This window comes from Cololabis saira, chromosome 20 (genome assembly GCF_033807715.1).
Source record: "Cololabis saira isolate AMF1-May2022 chromosome 20, fColSai1.1, whole genome shotgun sequence".
Classification (NCBI taxonomy): Eukaryota; Metazoa; Chordata; class Actinopteri; order Beloniformes; family Belonidae; genus Cololabis; species Cololabis saira.
In genome coordinates, this window is record NC_084606.1 from 26,983,102 (window position 1) to 27,001,430 (window position 18,329).

General features: G+C 40.2%; 2 protein-coding genes across 3 annotated transcripts in view; one reads left to right on the top strand and one right to left on the bottom strand.

Moving 5' to 3' along the window:
• Window positions 1–18,329, bottom strand: part of cct7 (chaperonin containing TCP1, subunit 7 (eta)) — a 418,707-nt gene that overhangs the window by 339,244 nt on the left and 61,134 nt on the right. The gene's annotated exons all lie outside the window — the stretch shown is intronic.
• slc8a4b (solute carrier family 8 member 4b) overlaps window positions 1–18,329 on the top strand; it is a 130,682-nt gene that overhangs the window by 48,125 nt on the left and 64,228 nt on the right. For both annotated transcript variants that reach the window (XM_061710840.1, XM_061710841.1), the window contains exons 2-10: window positions 6,827–7,077; window positions 9,098–9,237; window positions 9,397–9,549; window positions 9,641–9,868; window positions 10,558–10,974; window positions 12,765–12,875; window positions 13,705–13,857; window positions 16,287–16,383; window positions 17,187–17,378. In XM_061710840.1, the coding sequence (XP_061566824.1) occupies window positions 6,915–7,077; window positions 9,098–9,237; window positions 9,397–9,549; window positions 9,641–9,868; window positions 10,558–10,974; window positions 12,765–12,875; window positions 13,705–13,857; window positions 16,287–16,383; window positions 17,187–17,378 (1,654 nt within the window). In that variant the 5' untranslated portion in view covers window positions 6,827–6,914. The remainder of the gene's footprint in view (window positions 1–6,826; window positions 7,078–9,097; window positions 9,238–9,396; window positions 9,550–9,640; window positions 9,869–10,557; window positions 10,975–12,764; window positions 12,876–13,704; window positions 13,858–16,286; window positions 16,384–17,186; window positions 17,379–18,329) is intronic.

Below are 18,329 nucleotides of genomic sequence, written 5' to 3' on the forward strand. Positions count from 1 at the left end.
TATATATATATATATATATATATATATATATATATATATATATATATATATATTGCTATATATGTATATATACGTATGTATACAGTACAGACCAAAAGTTTGGACACACTTCCCCATTGTTTGAATGAGAAGGTGTGTCCAAACCTTTGGTCGGAACTGTATATATATATATATATATATATATATATATAACCTAAGCTTCAGCTACATTTATTTTTGGCTCCAGAGGGGTATTTGGCTTTGCAGCAGGAAAGAGAATAGGTTTTTTTTTTTTAAAGGACACAGATTAAACACAGTTCATCAAGTTGAAACTAATCTTTTATTTCATTTCATTTCATTTCATTTCATTTCATTTATTCCATTCATGGTATATCTTCTTAATAATGTTGTACAGAATTCCATGAAGTACATATTATCACCATGAAAGAAAAGGAGCAAGAAGAAGAAAACTTATGATGCCTGCCCCTCTCTGTAATAATGTATTATGTTAATTATGTATCTGTTAATACAATTATGTTGACTAACTGAACACCAATCTATCTATACACACATTTATAACAAGAAAACAAACAAAAATACCACTCTTCTGTCTATTTTTTTTCTCTTTCTCCTTCTTTTTTTTGTAGGCACTTATCTTTTCTTTTTTAAACATTTTCTTAAGCTGATACAAACTTGTGCAACTTTTCAGTTTTAACAGTTCAGTATTAAAAAAGGAAATAAGATCAAACCACTCTTAGCTCATCCTGTTATCAATTTTATACGTTTTTTGGCTCTAATGATGCCCGTCGTCCAAAGACGGTTGACCTCGGTAACAATGGAGAGAAGGAAGTGTGGATGGATGGGTGGATGGATGGATGGATGGGTGGATGGATTGCAATTAAGAGGAATGAAATACTGTATACAGGATGGTGATTATTGAAAAGTGCAGACTGTGTATCAAACTGTGGGTTCGGCCTCTTGGATTATATTTCTTTTTTACTTCCCGTTTTAGTAACATAATAAATCATCTTGTTGTAAACTTCACAACCCTCCTTGTAAAACCAGTGTCCACTAAACTAAACGTGCAGATGCACACAAACATCTGTTAGTTTGATTGAAAGCTCTATAAAGGCATTTTAGAGAAGCATGTTTGTCAGTGCAGCTTTCATATTAGTGAGTGTGTTCATAGTTTCCTGAATATGCATCTGTATTTACGCACACACACACGCACACGCACACACACACACGTGTGTGAGTATCTGTGGTGCCAGAGGGGGTCACGGTTTGCGTATGATCTGTCAGAATGGCTTATGTCTTACAAGAAGAAGGCCTGGGGGCCATAAGGAACACGCACAGCAGTGAATGGACACTCAAACAAATGTGCAGAAGCATCGAGAGGTCATTTTAGGTTTCAGACTTTGGACCAAAAGAAAATGAGACTGGAGCCCCAGAGATATGAAGATTATATGTTTTTATGGGATGATATGAGCCAATAGGTCTGACCCCATAATGTGCCTTAGGTCTGATATACGTAGAGAAAAATCCTGGTCCAGAATGTTAAAAAAAAAAGGCAAGATATTATTTAAAAGGTGGAGATATGTATAGGTTTGTCAGCTGGGATCGTAAAGTATCGACATCATCATTTCACCGTCATTGTTTTGGATTTCTGCAGCTGGAAGCATGTCTACCCACAGGGAAGCTCACCTGTCAGTCAAAACCGCCCTGTCAGTAGCAATTATCTGCAAGCTTCTTGATGAAGTCCATCCTCATTTTAATGATCTAATCATTTCTTCAGTCACATACAATCCTTATGTTGCCAGTGTTTGCTTTACATCCAAAAGTGACAAGTCATGGCCGTGCCCTCACATTTCTAAGCCTGCTTAACATTGATAATGTTTTATGGTTTTTATAAAACATAAAAAATGCTTAAATATACTTGAACATAAAAATAAAAAAAAATAAAAGCGAACAAATGTGGCGGTGATTTTCAGCGGGGACATCCAACAGATTTGAATCAATCATCATAGCTCTCTTTTTGAACATTTTTTTCCATTTTCAATTTAATTGAAGAGATGATTTTTTAAATATATCATTGATTAGGTCACACCGTTCTCCTATAGTGGGAGTATCAGGGAACTTTCTGATCTTTTTGGCCGCCGTTATCATTATTCTGAACACATTTTTGTTGACATTTCTGCCATAGAAATCAGCTTCCCCCAGAAACAATAACGACTTAAAGTGGTTTGGTATCTGAGTGTGAAATATTCCTTCTGTTGTTTTGTGAACCAGAAATGTTTAATTCCCAAAACACATGCCTAGGGTTTGCTTCCCGATAATGGAAACACACCTACAGTGATGGTATTTTAGCGAACACAAAGTGCTATATACTGTATATAAAGCTCTGTTCTGTTCTTGGAAGCCACCAGGGGTTTGGTCTCTACATTGTAGATTGTGAAAATGAATGAGCTTCTGTTGATGCTCTGAAGAAGTTTATCTTCATCCACTTGAGATATTTGCCATGGTTTGATGTTGTTGATGTCACCAATGTTTTTTTTTTGTTTCTTTTTAAAGAACCAAACTGTTGATTTTTTTCATATGGGTTTATGTTTTTTCTTTTTACCTTTTAACTCTGCCAGTGGACCCTTTAAATTGTATTGGCATCTCTTTGGACTTCATATCAGTAGCTGCAGTCAAACAGCTGCCAAACATCAACTCAATACCTGAAATCAACTCCAAACCTTTTATCTGAGTCATCGCTCTAAAAAGGATGACTGCACCTGGTCACTTCACCTCCTCCCGGTTAATTGTCCAAATATTGTTGAGTACTTTGCCTACTTAGTGAAACCTCTTAAGCTGAGGCTGAAAGTCCATATTTTTTTATATATTTATTTTAAATCAGTTGTAGTGGTGTAGAAAGGCAAAATCATTGTCCAAAGACTTCCGGACAGTAAGTCATTTTAAAGTCTACAGGGTAAATGATGTCTAACTTTGTGTTATTAACGAATACAATTTATTAACAAAAACAATTTATGTTTTAGATATTAAATTGATGCCAAGAAGACTCTATATAGGTAATCAATGAAAAAAAAATCATGTGATGGGGCTCTTATCGGTCAATAACTCCATAATTTCTCAGCTGAGCTAATTCATTTTCTTTTCTTTCTTTCATACAGCCTTGCACTTCATCATTAAAAGGCTTCACTTAAATTACTGCCACAAATTAAAACCTTGACTCAGCTCAAGAGCTGGTTAGCTGAAATATGGTTCCTACTGCATCAATAGCTTGATTAAAGCCGAGTACAAACTATAATACTGTGCTCCGGGGCAAAGTTTCCACAGAATTAGGCCTCATTTTCAAATGATAAGACTTTGAACGAAGATATGAAACACAACCTAGGTTGTCTATGTTGCTACTTTAAAGGAGGATGTTCACAAGGAATACTTAAAGCTTTCCCTCAAATCCTGGGACAGAATATTGGAAAAGACTCGTCACTATCCATATCTAGCTAAAGCTTCAAATCTGAAAGTTGTAAATGAAAGGAAAACAACTCTTCATCATGGAAAACCCATGCTTTCTTGTCCTTCGTCCCAGAGTAAAGCTGTTTACAGATGCTTTTCCACATACATAATTCCACATACATACAAATTCCACATACATAAAACAAAATTTTCCAAAGGTCGACCTTTCTTTCCTGTTTTTCAAATCAATTTCAAGAGTTACTCTGAATGTATTAAAATAATTCAGAACAAAACATGTTTACACACTGCTAACATAATTGAAGGAATATTTGGAGAAATGTAATGTCTTACTTCGTTTTATTTAATTTCATTTAACTTATTCTCATATTTATGTTACTATGCAATATCCTATGGACTTCATTCAATGTTTGTCTTGTAATGTACAGTATCTGCTTATTTTTTCGACGCCAGACTTTGAATTGTTCATGGTCAATGTTCTGACTGTGTTTAAAAGTAAAGGTTTGAAAAAAAAAACAAAACTGTATTAACTACAGGGCTGAGAGAGTTCTAATAAAATATATTTGGTTATTAAACTTAACAAAATAAAAACCATTGCTGTCTCTGGCGAATCCGAATCTGCTGCAGAATAAGGCTCTGTGGAGCGGCAACATATCCAGCCAGCAAGGCGACACAATCTGAATACCGATCCGTAGTTCAGAGTGTGTGGAAAACCCTCTGGCCCTCAGTTCAGAGACTGTATATCTCTCTTCGTAATGTTGCTGATGTCAGTAAGGCCCAGGGTGGGGATGCAGGTCTCAAACGACCCATGCCAGCGCGGCCACGGAACTGGCGGGTCACCTGAGAGGAACCGTCAGCTCCATCCTCCCTGGCAATGTTATGTTTTTAAAACAAAAGAGACACTGTGCAGATCGATACTGAAATATCGATACTTTGGATACCAGATCTGTATGCTCTAAAATCGATTCTCAAATAAAAAATATCTATACTTTTGATACTTCAGTAATTTGTGGTAAAGTTTATCATTAACAGGAATACAGTGGAAAGTAACTAAACTATTCACTTTTTATACTTTTTATCATTTTTATAGTATTATTTTTGTTTATTATTCTCTTATTTATTTCAATGGTTTTATTATTTTACGTGGGATCTTTTTTTAGTGATGGAAACACCTTTTCAAACACTTTTTCTGTTGTTGTAACAGCTCGGCTGTATTTTGAACGAGGCCGCTACCTCAGTAAACTTATATGATATTTATATACAGTATATATTATACAGTATATAATATAATTATCCATCTGACTTAAAATAAATAACTAAATAAGTGACTCTGATGTCTTGTATTCTTAAACTAAATCTAAAATACACCATTTTTTTTAATTTTCTGGGCACATTAGGTGTATTTGCACAATGTATTGGTATAGAATCGGTATCGCCAATACCAGCCTGAATTTTATTCAATATGGGATCGGAAAGGAAATCGGTGGTATCGAACATCACTACTGCGTAACGGTCACAGTAAAACACAAGAGAGCAGACACCCAGAAAAACCGGCGCCTACATCCCGCAAAACCACCTTGCTAGTTGTAACAACTGCGGCGTTACCAGGGCAACGGATGTTACACCATAGATGCAGCAAAGGGCCAACTAGAGTTGTTGCCAGGGCAGCGAGACAGTTGAAGATGGATGAAGTCAGGGTCCTTGATTCAGCGCTTGTGTCATGGCAGGTGACTAATCTTGGTCGCGTGTGTGTAAGTGTGTGTGTGTCTTTGTGTGTAAACAGGGTCAGCACTTTCTGGTCCGGGGGTGACTAACACTGAGCGTGTGTCAGCACAAGGTCAGCAGCCTCTGCACTTCAAGGCTTGCTCTTTTCCACTCTGCCAGGGTGTTTCTATGTTGTTGTTTTGTGCGTTTGTGGAAGTATACGTGCACTGATTTCATTCATTTCCAGGTCAAATGGTTCCTCTTCTCTTTTACTTTTTTTAACTGACTATATCAACATATGCCGGACATAAAATCTGTCAGCAAATATAGCTCTTAAAGCCATCAGCAGCCTGTAACGACTCCTGTGTAAAGACTTGCACGTAAAAGACTAGATTCAAGGGTGCTACTTCCACCAGGCAAAGTTGGAAACACTGAAAAATCAATGTTTAATTCCTTTGAAAAGTGCTCTTACTTTGCTCACGCTGCTCAGATGTGAGAATGCCCCGAGTCAAAAGAATCAGCTGTGTTTGAACGCTTTCACCTTCACATGAAAACACCCGAGAGCGGTGGAGGATTTAGTTTGGCTTCTCAGTCAGCGTTTCCTCTCTGACTCAGCCTAAAAGACAATGAAAACCTTAAACGTGCTTGAGCAGGGCCTTTTAGAGCCACTTGCAAGCAACGATCAGCTGCAAACACACAACGCCTTTATTCCAAGTGCCTCAAATAATGCAGTTTTGTTAAAACAGGTAGCGACTCTGAGACATTGTGTCCTTCAGCTTCCCTACCAGGACAGAGCGGCAGCTGCAGAGTCCAGGAGCTAAAGCTTTGAGGACAAAGGGCTAAAAGTCATGTGGGGCGCTTTAATATTCACGACTCCTGAAAGAAATGCATAAAAGCAAGATATTTTGACTGAAATCAGCTGATTTCTGTGGTTGACCAAGGCACTGAGTGAGTTTATAAAAGTTACGTGGCTTAGTGGGCATAACATTTTTTTTAAAATAAATAAGTGTGACTGAGGGAGGACTGCAGTTCTGGGATGTAAGTTCACTATTACTAGAGAACCTTTCCCACCCAACAAAATTGGTCCATCCCTCATACAGAAATGTAAACGGAGCAGCTTTTGGCAACCGCAACGTGGCCTTTTAATTAGGGGCTCGGGCTGCTGGAGGAAGTTCAGCCTCAAATCACAGACTTTATCTAAAGTACACTGTTTTTTCATTAAAAAAACTAAGTTGACTAACTGAGGAAACACAGAAGCTGAATATACCGCCGGTTGTCAGAGTTTACAAGGTTTTAATAAGCCACATCCACTAAAGGCTTATGTTTTATTATTTTCCTAACTCGGTTCCACTTGTTGGCTTCAAACACACCACATTTACGCTCCCCGCGAGACTCGGGAGCTGTGGCCTCTGGAATTGGAGCTATTTGTCCACCGAAGCCAAAGCTGCCGTCCTCCGCTCCTCCAGCATATTTGCATTAGCAGAAATGTTGTCCAATATTATAATTTCCCCTGAGGTGCACGAGTGTATATGATGCAGAGCTGTTCTGTACGATAAACTAATGAAATTTAAGAAGTTTGCAAAGTTTAGTGGTTTTCCTGAGTGCTGCAATAGCATTTTAAGGTTGAAATAACCTCTTTCCTCTCTCTCTCTCTCACTACCTCCAGGTTTTGGATGCCACCTGAACGGATCCAGTAGACTTCAGTAGAGTCCGGCGAAGGCCCAGCTGCGTCAGAGGAAACGGCTCTTTCAACCATGTCTAAGCCGCCATCTTCTCCACCCTTTCTCAGCCCGTCCCACGCCTCCTCACTCCTCTTCCTCCTCCTCTCCTTCCTCACGCTGCTGTCATGCCCACAGTCGGTCCACGCAGGTTCCTCGAAGAAAAACTGCTCAGCTACCGGGGACCCGTGTCAGGAAGGTGGGTTCAGGGGGGGCAGGGACACAATAACACAGTCACATAGAGTCTAACTCCTCCAGCGAGAGCAGCTTAGTGACAGGGTTAAGAAGAAGAAAGCGTTAAGCCTCAACAACCAAGTTGTTAACAGACAATAGACGATTTATTTTGCTATGTGAGCAAAATAAATCATGACAACTGAACAAATCATCATAAAGTACCTACGTAGTGATTCAATGAAGAGAGACATTTTCTTTCAAGAACAGTATGTACTAGGGCTGGGCGATATGGACCAAAAGTCATATCTCGATATTTTCTAGCTAAATGGCGATACTCGATATATATCTCGATATTTTTTCTGTGCCATAATTGGGGTTTCCCCCAAAGCATTATAGCATAGCATCTCTGTTAGCTTCATTTTTTTCTGAGGCAAACCCTTAAAAAAACAGTCAGTTTTAATACAAAGCCTCGTGCCAAATGTCACACAGGTTCCTTTATTAACAGAGGTCTGCACAATATCAAAATGTATAAAACAAATGAAATAAAAATAAACTGCCTGCATATATAGAATAAAAATTCTTCTTGAATAAAATAAAACAAATATCCCTTTCCTGCATAACAATTAAATTAAAATACACTGTACAATTAATACAATGTAGACAGTAACAGGCAGACTTTTCCACTGAGGTTGACAGTTGTGCAAATAACAAAACATTTGTGCAAATCTCAAATAAAACATTCAAGTCAATTTGTCACAAAATAAGCTATGTCAAAATCCAAAAAAAAAAAAAAAAAAAAAAAAATATATATATATATATATTTTTTTTAAATCGATATAAACGATATTGTCTCGTACCATATCGTGTTTGAAAATATATCGATATATATTTAAAATCTCAATATATCGCCCAGCCCTAGTATGTACAGAAAATATTCAGAACCCTTTAAATTTTTCCCTCTTTGTTTCATTGCAGCCATTTGCTAAAATCAAAAAAGTTAATTTTATATTTCAGTTTTTCTTTTTTAATACATTTGTAGAAGATTTCTACATTACTGTTTTTTTCTGTCAAGATGGGGTGCTGAGTGAACATTAATGAGAAATAAAATGAACTTTTTGGATTTTAGCAAATGCTACAATGAAACAAAGAAGGAAACATTTAAAGGGGTCTGAATACTTTCCGTACCTACTGTATAGTGATTACAAGTCTGTCCTCATGGACATGACAGAGCTGGACTAGTGGATCAGGGATTCATAAAGCAGACTATATTTAGCATCTTTAGACATTAAACCCTACAAATAAAGTTCCTTTAGTGCCTTGACGAGCTCGAGAGATCCTGGTAGGTCGTTAGGTCACCGTTCCTTTGAGGTGCAGTTCAAGTCTTCCAGTTTCTTGTATCCATCATCTGGGGCCTTAATTTGTGTTTTATATGCATAAAATATCTTAGTATGTCAGCCATCTCAAGCTATGATAAATATATAGCTTAAGCATAATAATAATAGGATATAATGGTGGGTGTTTGAGCTCACAGCCTCTCCCCCCGTTGGTGCCTTTAATGATGATGATTAGACTGAGTGTACAAAAACACTTTAGTGATTTTTTTCTAATCTTTCCTCCACTGAGTAACTCATTATGAAATCGCCAGGCCTCATATTTGCCAGGTGTGAATGCACGATGAACAATATCAGTAAGAAAAAAAAGGCATAACACACCCCCACACATCTGGAGCACCTCGCCATGCAGGATTGTTGCTGCGCCTTGAGCGGAAACCTACCGCTGCGGAAATACGGGGCTGATCGGTCCAACTTAATGAGCTTAATCAGACAAATCTGAGTACGCTTTAGTTTTTATCCCAACCACTGGGACCATATGGAAGATTCCCTCCAAATAATGCTTAACCGCGCCGTGCTGCTCCCCCTGAGCTTTGTTTTTTTACAGGTTTTACAGGTTGTGTAAGATTAGTGAGCTTAATGCAACCGCATAATGTTGTTGCAATCATTTGATGGAAAAAAACAACAGACTATGCTTATATTTCTGGATTTCAGGCGTCGTTCTGCCCATCTGGAATCCCCAGAATCCTTCTGTCGGGGATAAAGTGGCACGGGCCATCGTGTACTTCGTGGCGCTTGTATACATGTTCCTGGGCATGAGCATTATAGCGGACCGGTTCATGTCTTCTATAGAGGTACGTCAGTCGGTAAACACTTGGTTGCATCTTTGACGTTTTGTTATTTGAGAGTAGATTCATGTCACACGATGGATCTGTGACATCTCTGAAGCGGAACTTAATTCTGGAGCCTTTTTGCTCCTCTTCCCTTTTCATTTTATTATCTCTCCCCTGCAGGTCATCACATCCCAAGAGAAGGAGATCACCATAAAGAAGCCGAATGGTGAGACAACTACAGCCACGGTCAGAATATGGAACGAGACCGTTTCTAATCTCACTCTCATGGCCTTGGGCTCCAGTGCCCCTGAGATTCTGTTATCCGTTATTGAGGTTGGTAATATGTGAGCCGGAGAGCTGCACATTACAGTGGCCCAGATGAAATACTGAGGGCCAGGTAATGAGATTTCAATCCCACCTGCAGGTGTGTGGTCACGGCTTCGAGGCCGGCTCTCTGGGCCCCAGCACCATCGTGGGCAGCGCCGCCTTCAACATGTTCGTCATCATCGCCTTGTGCGTCTACGTGGTTCCCGACGGAGAGACGCGCAAAATCAAGCACCTCAGGGTTTTCTTCGTCACTGCGGCGTGGAGCATCTTCGCCTACATCTGGCTTTACCTGATTCTAAGTGTCATTTCACCCGGCGTGGTGGAGGTGAGGACACACATAAGGGGAAATGAGAAGGTTTAACAATGGGGACTGCAAAGGAAGCAGCAGTGGCGTCACCAGGGGGTGGCCAAGGGTGGCCACGGCCCCCCCTACAAATTTGCTGGAGTATTAGGGCCAGGCAGGAGAAAAATAAAAATAATATTTTAGAGGAAGAAGATTTTTTTTTCATTATGCACTTCGAGAAAAAAGTCGAAATGTCAAGAAAAAAGTCAAAATGTCAAGGAAAAAGTCGAAATGTAGATATTAATGTTGAAGTAGAATTTCGAGAAAAAAGATTAAATGTATTTCAACTTTATTCTCGAAATTTCAACTTTATTCACAAAATTGTATTTCAACATTAATCTCAACATTTTGACTTTTTTCTCGACATTTCGACTTTTTTCTCGAAGTGCACAATAAAAAAAAATCTTCCCCTCTCAAATATTTTTTCTCTTGCATGGCCCTAATACTCTTCCGTAATAAACCCAAGTATATCAGTAGGCGTTTTTTTAAGTATTTCTGAGCCCTTATACTACAACAGTATAATACAATCCTGTAATGACGGCTTTTAGTTTTGGTGTCCACCCCAAGAATTTAAGTGGCCCCATCTGGCCCCCCCTATGAAACATTTTTGGAGGCGCCCCTGGGAAGCAGGGTAAAATGACTCTTCTCACCCCATCTCCTCTCTGGTGTAGGTGTGGGAGGCGGTTCTGACCTTCCTCTGCTTCCCGCTCTGCGTGGTCCAGGCCTGGGTGGCCGACCGACGCCTTCTCATCTACAAATATGTCCGCAAGCGCTACCGCGCCGACAAGCACCGCGGCATCATCATCGAGACGGAGGGCGGGACCGACCTGGGGATGGGAGGCCTGGACGGAGGCAGCGGCGGGGGGGCGCTGGGTCCGGGGGGCTTCACCAAGATGGACATGCTGGAGCTGGACGGACAGATGGCGCTGAACTGCCACGGCGGCTTCGACGGAGGGATGATGGAGGATGGAGGAGCAAAGGATGAGGAAGATGAGGCCAGGAGGGACATGGCGAGGACGCTGAAGGAGCTGAAGCAGAGACACCCGGATAAGGACATGGAGCAACTGATTGAGATGGCAAATTATCAGGTGAGCAGCTCACAGTGGAGTGTGATGATGCAGCGTGCACGAGTACCTGACGTTTCCTCGGCAACAGTGAGAAGCTTTTGTTCCTTAAACACATTTTACACTCTTCTGAGGATGATAGCACGTTGGAGACGACACGGTGAGACGGTGACACGGTGACACGTTCAGCTGCGAACAAGGTGCTTTAGGTAACATCACAGGAGGAACTTGCTGGAAGCAGCCGTGCACTGTTGCAGAGAAATAAACCTGTCATGTTTCAAAGAAACCTCAAGGCTCATTTACAGCTTACTTTGTGTTTTTGTTGATATTCCACTAGAGGTCCCGAGGCACCAAACACAGCAGCACATCTCCTAAAATGTCTCTGTGTTTTATTGATGTTGTACCCCTCAGGGCCACCTTAATATCAACTTCATGAATGCATCAGTAATTTGGTCTGTTGCAATCACTGTTTAAGCATTGAACGGACCAAAAAACTTAAGAAAGTTTCCGTTTCCTCTGAGTTTGACGGAGAAAAGTAATTTATTTGTGGATTAAACCGCCCGGTTGACTTGATTACCTCTCGGACATGGAGCCGCTCTGACATCCAGGTGAGATTCTGTCTGATAAGTTGTAAGGGCATTAGATAAATTAGTTTAAAAGCTTATTCTGGTTGCAGAAGGTCATAAAATAATTAACTTGAGGCCCCTTGTTGCTTTTATTTTGCTTCCTCAGCCTTCTCTAAGACATTGAGCCGGTGCTTCAAAGAAGGCCGTAAGATTAACCCCTTGATGCCTGATGTTGCATACTGGATACTTACGTTTTTCTGAGCCCTCTGCCTTGCCCACAGAATCAAAGCAATAGTTAAAAAAAGATTTTTACAATGAAAGAAAATCTAAAAAATAGATACATTTAATAGAAACATAAATCAAATTAACTAATATATTCATAGAGGTAAAAAATATTAATTTGAAAACTCAGACACAGGGGACATGGAGTTAAGACTTGTCTGTGGTTTGCTGATTACTCTGTTATGCAAAGCCTAATTACAACATTAGGCTTTGTTTTAAAATTAACATCTGGCTAAATTTCCGTCTCCATCATAATTGTTGTCTAAACTTCCTCCCCGAAGAGTAGAAACTGTTTCTGCTCCCCCGTCTGCCTCCATCTGCCTCCTCTCCGGCTAATTTCTTATGTTTTTGGTGTTTAAAAGCGGGAACCGGAGAGGCTTGGCAGGTAAAGATGCACAGATGTTTGTTTGCATCCAAGCCTGCAGCTATGCAATATTAATAAAGAAAAAAGGAAATGACAGCTGACCTGCAGACGAAACAAAATAAGGTGAATTCAAGTTGCCGTGTTCATATTTGAATCCCAAAAATTAAAAAAAATGAAAGTTTTATGAGAAAATTAAATTGGAAATAGAATTTCTGAAGATCCCCCCCCCACAAAGCGTTGGTGTTACTTTCACTCATTTTGAATAGACGGCATTACTTCCCCGCCAAGAGGCCTGATATAATCTAATGATCTCACAGCTGAAGTAGCCAATTTGTTCATTTTCAATTTGCTGGATTGAGTGGATTCCCGTTCAGCCATGCCGTTTTATTGAAATCAGTAGTTAGAAATTGATAAGCATTATTAAATCAAAAGTTTGCAGACCCGGAAACTAAAGTCTGGTGCTTCTAAAGTCTGGTGTATTTCTCCAATATTCTACTCGCATACCAAATCTCAGGTGTGAAAGAAGTGAGGCTAATTTGGAGAGAGCAAATTAAACTCACAACATGAATCACCTCGTTAATTTGATTGGTTTTGTTTATCAGGTCCTGATGCAGCAGCAAAAGAGCAGAGCTTTCTACCGTATCCAGGCAACCAGGATGATGATCGGCGCGGGCAACATCCTCAAGAAGCACGCTGCTGACCAGGCTCGCAAGGTGAGGCGCCCACACCGCTCCCTCGCCACCATTTCTCCTGATTCACAGCCCTCGGATCAGGTTGCACCTGACCAGAGGTGTCAAGTAACGAAGTACAAATACTTTGTTACCTTACTTAAGTAGAAATTTTGGTTATCTATACTTCATTGGAGTAATTATTTTTCAGACGACTTTTTACTTTTACTCCTTACATTTTCACGCAATTATCTGTACTTTTTACTCCTTACATTTTAAAAACAGCCTTGTTACTCTATTTCATTTCGGCCTTTAAAAAAAAAACTTTCCAGTTAAATTGCTCCATCCGGATAGAGTGAATTAGGTTGTGGTTGTTTCAGATGTTCTTGTCCAGTTTTGTTCTTACATCCGTTCCCTCAGATTCCTGCAACTAAACTTGGATGTACATTCCAATAAAGGTTAGGATAAATGATAACATGCCTCTGAAGTTTGACTTTTTGCACCATTACAATACTTATAGGCAACTAGTCATCATATCTCCTGCTCTCTGAAACACATGTTAATGCTCAATAGTACACATATATGGTTCTTTAATATATTTGCATTATACTAAGATGCATTCATTTTCAATGGCTTTTGTCCTTAATGGCTTTTTTCCCCCTTACATTACTTTTACTTTTATACTTTAAGTAGTTTTGAAACCAGTACTTTTATACTTTTACTTGAGTAAAAAACTTGAGTTGATACTTCAACTTCTACAGGAGTATTTTTAAACTCTAGTATCTATACTTCTACCTGAGTAATGAATGTGAATACTTTTGACACCTCTGCACCTGACTGTGAGTGCTTTGATTTCTCTCCTTTTTTCTACCAGGTGGTGAGCAGTCACGAGACTCAGGCGCAGGAGGACGACCCTTACACCATCAGAATGGACTTTGAACCCGCTTTGTACCAGTGCTTTGAAAACTGCGGCTCCCTGAAACTCACCGTGGGCAGACACGGAGGAGACGCCGGGCTCACCGTCAAGGTGGGAGATGAATGAAATGAGGTCAAGTGTGAGAGTGTTTTATATGCTGGAAAAACAGACACAGACCCCAGAAGAAACAACCTCCCCACATGTCAAGCTCCTTTCGCTCTCTCATATCAAGAATTCACCTCCAGAGGACTTAGGCACCTGCGTTGTTTCTAATTAGATGCTAATTAGAGGCGATTATTGAGGAGGGTGAAGACAGGCAGGGACACACGAGAGGCCACACCTTCCTGTTTTGAGTTTCAGATTTCAGCTTGTAGAGCAAAGAAAAGCCAGTCCCGTTTCGCTGGGGCTCATTGATCTCAGTCGTGGTGCCGCCCCGAGGCTCCGAGCACGACTTCTGACTGAATGAGGGATTCTCCTGCAGAGTTACTCTGTCAGCAGCACGACATCTGCTTTGCTCTTCAACACTTCACAGAGAATTTGTAAACCTGCGGCTCATTCCCTGTCTTGACTGCAAACTCAGGCGCTGTGTTTTACAATACCAGAGAGGAACACAGCGTGTTATAATCATCCTGTTTTTATAGACATTTTATATATTTGTTATCTTATTGGCAGTACTCGAGTTGTAAAAGAAAATCAGGGGGGATTTTATCACATGGGGACAGATAATTTGTGCTGATAAGAAATAATATTATATATTACAAATAATAGCACTGACCAAAACACCTGCAGAAATAGTGCAGGAATGACATAGCAGCAGTTAAATGCAGCCTTCTGTAAGCTTTAAATATCCACTGGGCTTACATCAAATACATCAAAACACAAAAATAAAAAAAAACGTTTTCTGAACTTATCAATATGCCTCTGTCCTTCTCAGGATAAGTAAAATGGATCACTGCAAAAACTCAAACTCTTAACAAGAATATTTGTCTTATTTCTAGTTAAAATGTCTCATTTTAGTAAAAAAAATCTCATTACACTTAAAACAAGACTCATCACTAGAAAAAACAACATTTTTCACCTGTTTCAAGTAGATTTTCACTTAAAATAAGTAGAAAAATCTGTTTTGCTTGTAATAAGAAGTTAAATCTTGTCCCACTGGCAGATTTTTATACTTATTTCAAGTGAAAATTTACTTGAAACAGGTGAAAATTGTCAAATAAGTTATTTTTCTGGTGATGACTCTAAATGTTGAAATAGCAGTAAAACCACATTCATTGATGAAATGACATAAGGGATGGAAAGGGGGGATGGCAGTTTTACTGGGGGGATGATTTGGACCGTTTTTATTTCAGGGGGGATGCCATCCCCCTCATCCCCCCTCAACTCGAGTACTGCATATTGGTCAAATTTGAGGAACGTGATGGGCCTGATGAACCAGATGCTTCAACGGTAAATAAAGCGCTGATGTGAAAACACAGATTTGAAAGTTTTCCACTGTAACGACACATCTTAAAGCGTTTGAGTTAATCCCTTTGAAAGGGATAAAATGAGTTTCCTTAAATGCTCCTGCGAAATCCTTAACGAGAGGGTCTAACGTGGTGCTGTTAAATGTGCAATCTCACATTTAATCCTGCTGCAAATATGAATGTTGTTAATGAAAGTGAATGCATGATTAGATTCTTCATCCGTGCTTGAAATGGCGGAAACCAACAGCGCAGTGAGTTTACTTATAAATGTAGTACCGTTAGTACTTCAGCGCGTTTCTCCATCAATCAGCGAGGACTGGTCCACCAGAGCAGAGGAGGCGACCAACCGTCGCCACGGAGATGGAGTAGGCCTCTGTAACCGGGACTTAAACATCCAACGACTGTGTTGCGTAAATGCGTAAAAGGCGGAGGGGATTGCGAAAGCTCTCGTTTTATAATTAGATGCCTCTCGTAATCAGGCGATGATATCATTGCTCACGTTTTCATCTAAAATTTATGGAGTCAGCACTCTGCACGCCTGGCACGTCTGAAATATCACCAGGCCCCAGGACGGCCCCAGAAATATCATCCAGCTGATTGAATGCATTCAAAAATAAATTGAGCATCATACACATTTCATGAAGAGCTAAAAATAGAGAAGGGTGGGGGGCAAAATAAACGATGTGCAGCAGCAGCACCAACACTGACTCCACCATTCAGCTCTGACTACACACTACTCTTCTGTTGTTTGATTTTCTTTTTTTAAGTTTAAATTTGGCCCGGTAGGAAGGGGTTAATCAGCAGAGCGGGCTGAGAGGAAGCTCTGCTACCTTCAAAGTCCTTATTATCAAACTGTTTGTTACCAGAGGGCTGGCTTTAATGAAGCTGTTATTCTTGTTCTCTCTTACCCTTTGTCCCCGTCTCCCCAAACCTTTCTCCTCTTTGCTGTCTTCTCTCTGACTTCTTTCCTCTGTTCTGCGTTGCCCCTTTGTCGTAATCTGCCCTTTTCATATCTCGTCTGTTCCATCTTGGTTTTCAACACCAACCCCCTCGTGTCGTCTCCATCCGCTCCAGGTGGATTATCGCACCGAGGACGGTACGGCCAACGCAGGTTCAGATTATGAGTTTGCTGAAGGAACGCTGCTGTTTAAGCCGGGAGAGACCCTCAAAGGTAAAAACTAAAAGTTCAGATTTGTGATGTGTTTTTTCACAAGTGTCATTGAGACCGGTGCTTAAACAGCGGGAGGTCATCTGCAGAACTGCAGGTGAACTGAATGGAACATTTATTGCAATTTCTATGGGCGTTTAGTAGGGCTGGGCGATATATCGAGATTTTAATATATATCGATATATTTTCAAACGCGATATGGTATGAGACAATATGGTTTATATCGTTTATATATATATATTTTTTTTTACATTTTGTTTTTTATGATTTTGATATAGCTTATTTTGTGGCAAATTGACTTGAATGTTTTATTTGAGATTTGCACAAATGTTTTGTTATTTGCACAACTGTCAACCTCAGTGGAAAAGTCTGCCTGTTACTGTCTACATTCTATTAATTGCACAGTGTATTTTAATGTAATTGTTATGCAGGAAAGGGATATTTGTTTTATTTTATTCAAGAAGCATTTTTATTCTATATATGCAGGCAGTTTATTTTTATTTCATTTGTTTTATACATGTTGATATTGTGCAGACCTCTGTTAATAAAGGAACCTGTGTGACATTTGGCACGAGGCTTTGTATTAAAACTGAGAGAAAAGAAGAGAAAAATGAAGCTAACAGAGATGCTATGCTATAATGCTTTGGGGGAAACCGCAATTATAGCACAGAAAAAATATCGATATATATCGAGTATCGCCATTCAGCTAGAAAATATCAAGATATGACTTTTGGTCCATATCGCCCAGCCCTAGCGTTTAGTCACTAACAAATACACAATCTTGACAAATCCCTTCTCCTTTGCAGAGATCACAGTCGGCGTGATTGACGACGACATCTTTGAGGAGGATGAATACTTCTACGTGCACCTCAGTAACCCCCGTGTGGTGGGCTACCCTGAGACCGCCACCGCCCCGCTGGATGCCAGCACCCCCCCGAAAGCCGTGCTGGGTGACAACCACACGGCCACAGTGACCATCTACGATGACGATCATGCAGGTAGAACCACTCTGCGGCGTCACAGGCTTCACTAGTCACTTCTTCAATCTGACTGTGTTTGCAGTTGTCAATAACTTTCTTTTTACTCAAGTCTAAGTAGGACACTTTATGCCTTCGGGGTATAACGCTCTATTTCAAAGTGATATAAAAGTGTACAGATAAAAGTCTGCTGCCACAGAGGACACACGCCCTCATTGTAATCAATGCTTTTTATTTCACTGATCCAAATGCAACCTCATTTTCCTGATCCCGGCTTGCCAGATAAGTGAGTTTGATATGTGTCAGCACAAGAATCCACAGCTATTTTCGTCAGCTGATCCAACTGAGCTTTTTATGAGCCTTAAAAACACAGAAACTACAACTGAGAGTACACAACAATACCTATGTTGCAAGGTCTCTTACTTGACTGAAACATGTCATGTTATGTAGCCTACAAGCGTGTAGAGATAGCATTTGGAGCCTCTTTCACAAGCCTTCACAGCATTCTAGGGTGACTAAAAGGCTTTTCAGATCCGATGTGATATGCGTTGTGCTGGCAACTGGGGTTGGGCGCAGCACAGGGGAGACGGGCACACATAGAAATTGCATCCATCTTGCATGTGGCTTTTTGGTCACTAGTTGCTAGGAGACAGAAAAAGCTTTCCAGGAAGTGGCTAGCAGATAATAAATATTTTTTTTTAGTTGAGACATGTATGCATGCCGTATCTTTCTAGCTGTCAGCAAAAAGCTCTATCTTTATTTATTAAAAGGACACGGCACCCTGCTGCTGCAGTGTTTCACTGTGAAAGTACAAAAAAATACATGTTTCTGTTGCTTTTTTTCAGAGTAGCGTTTAGCTTGGAGGCTTTTCCACCAGGAATCCACCTGATCGTCCGACCTGACAATGCGCTGACATGATCTGCTGCAGCTGAGACATCACATACGTCCTCCCCACGGGGGAGTTTCTCTTTA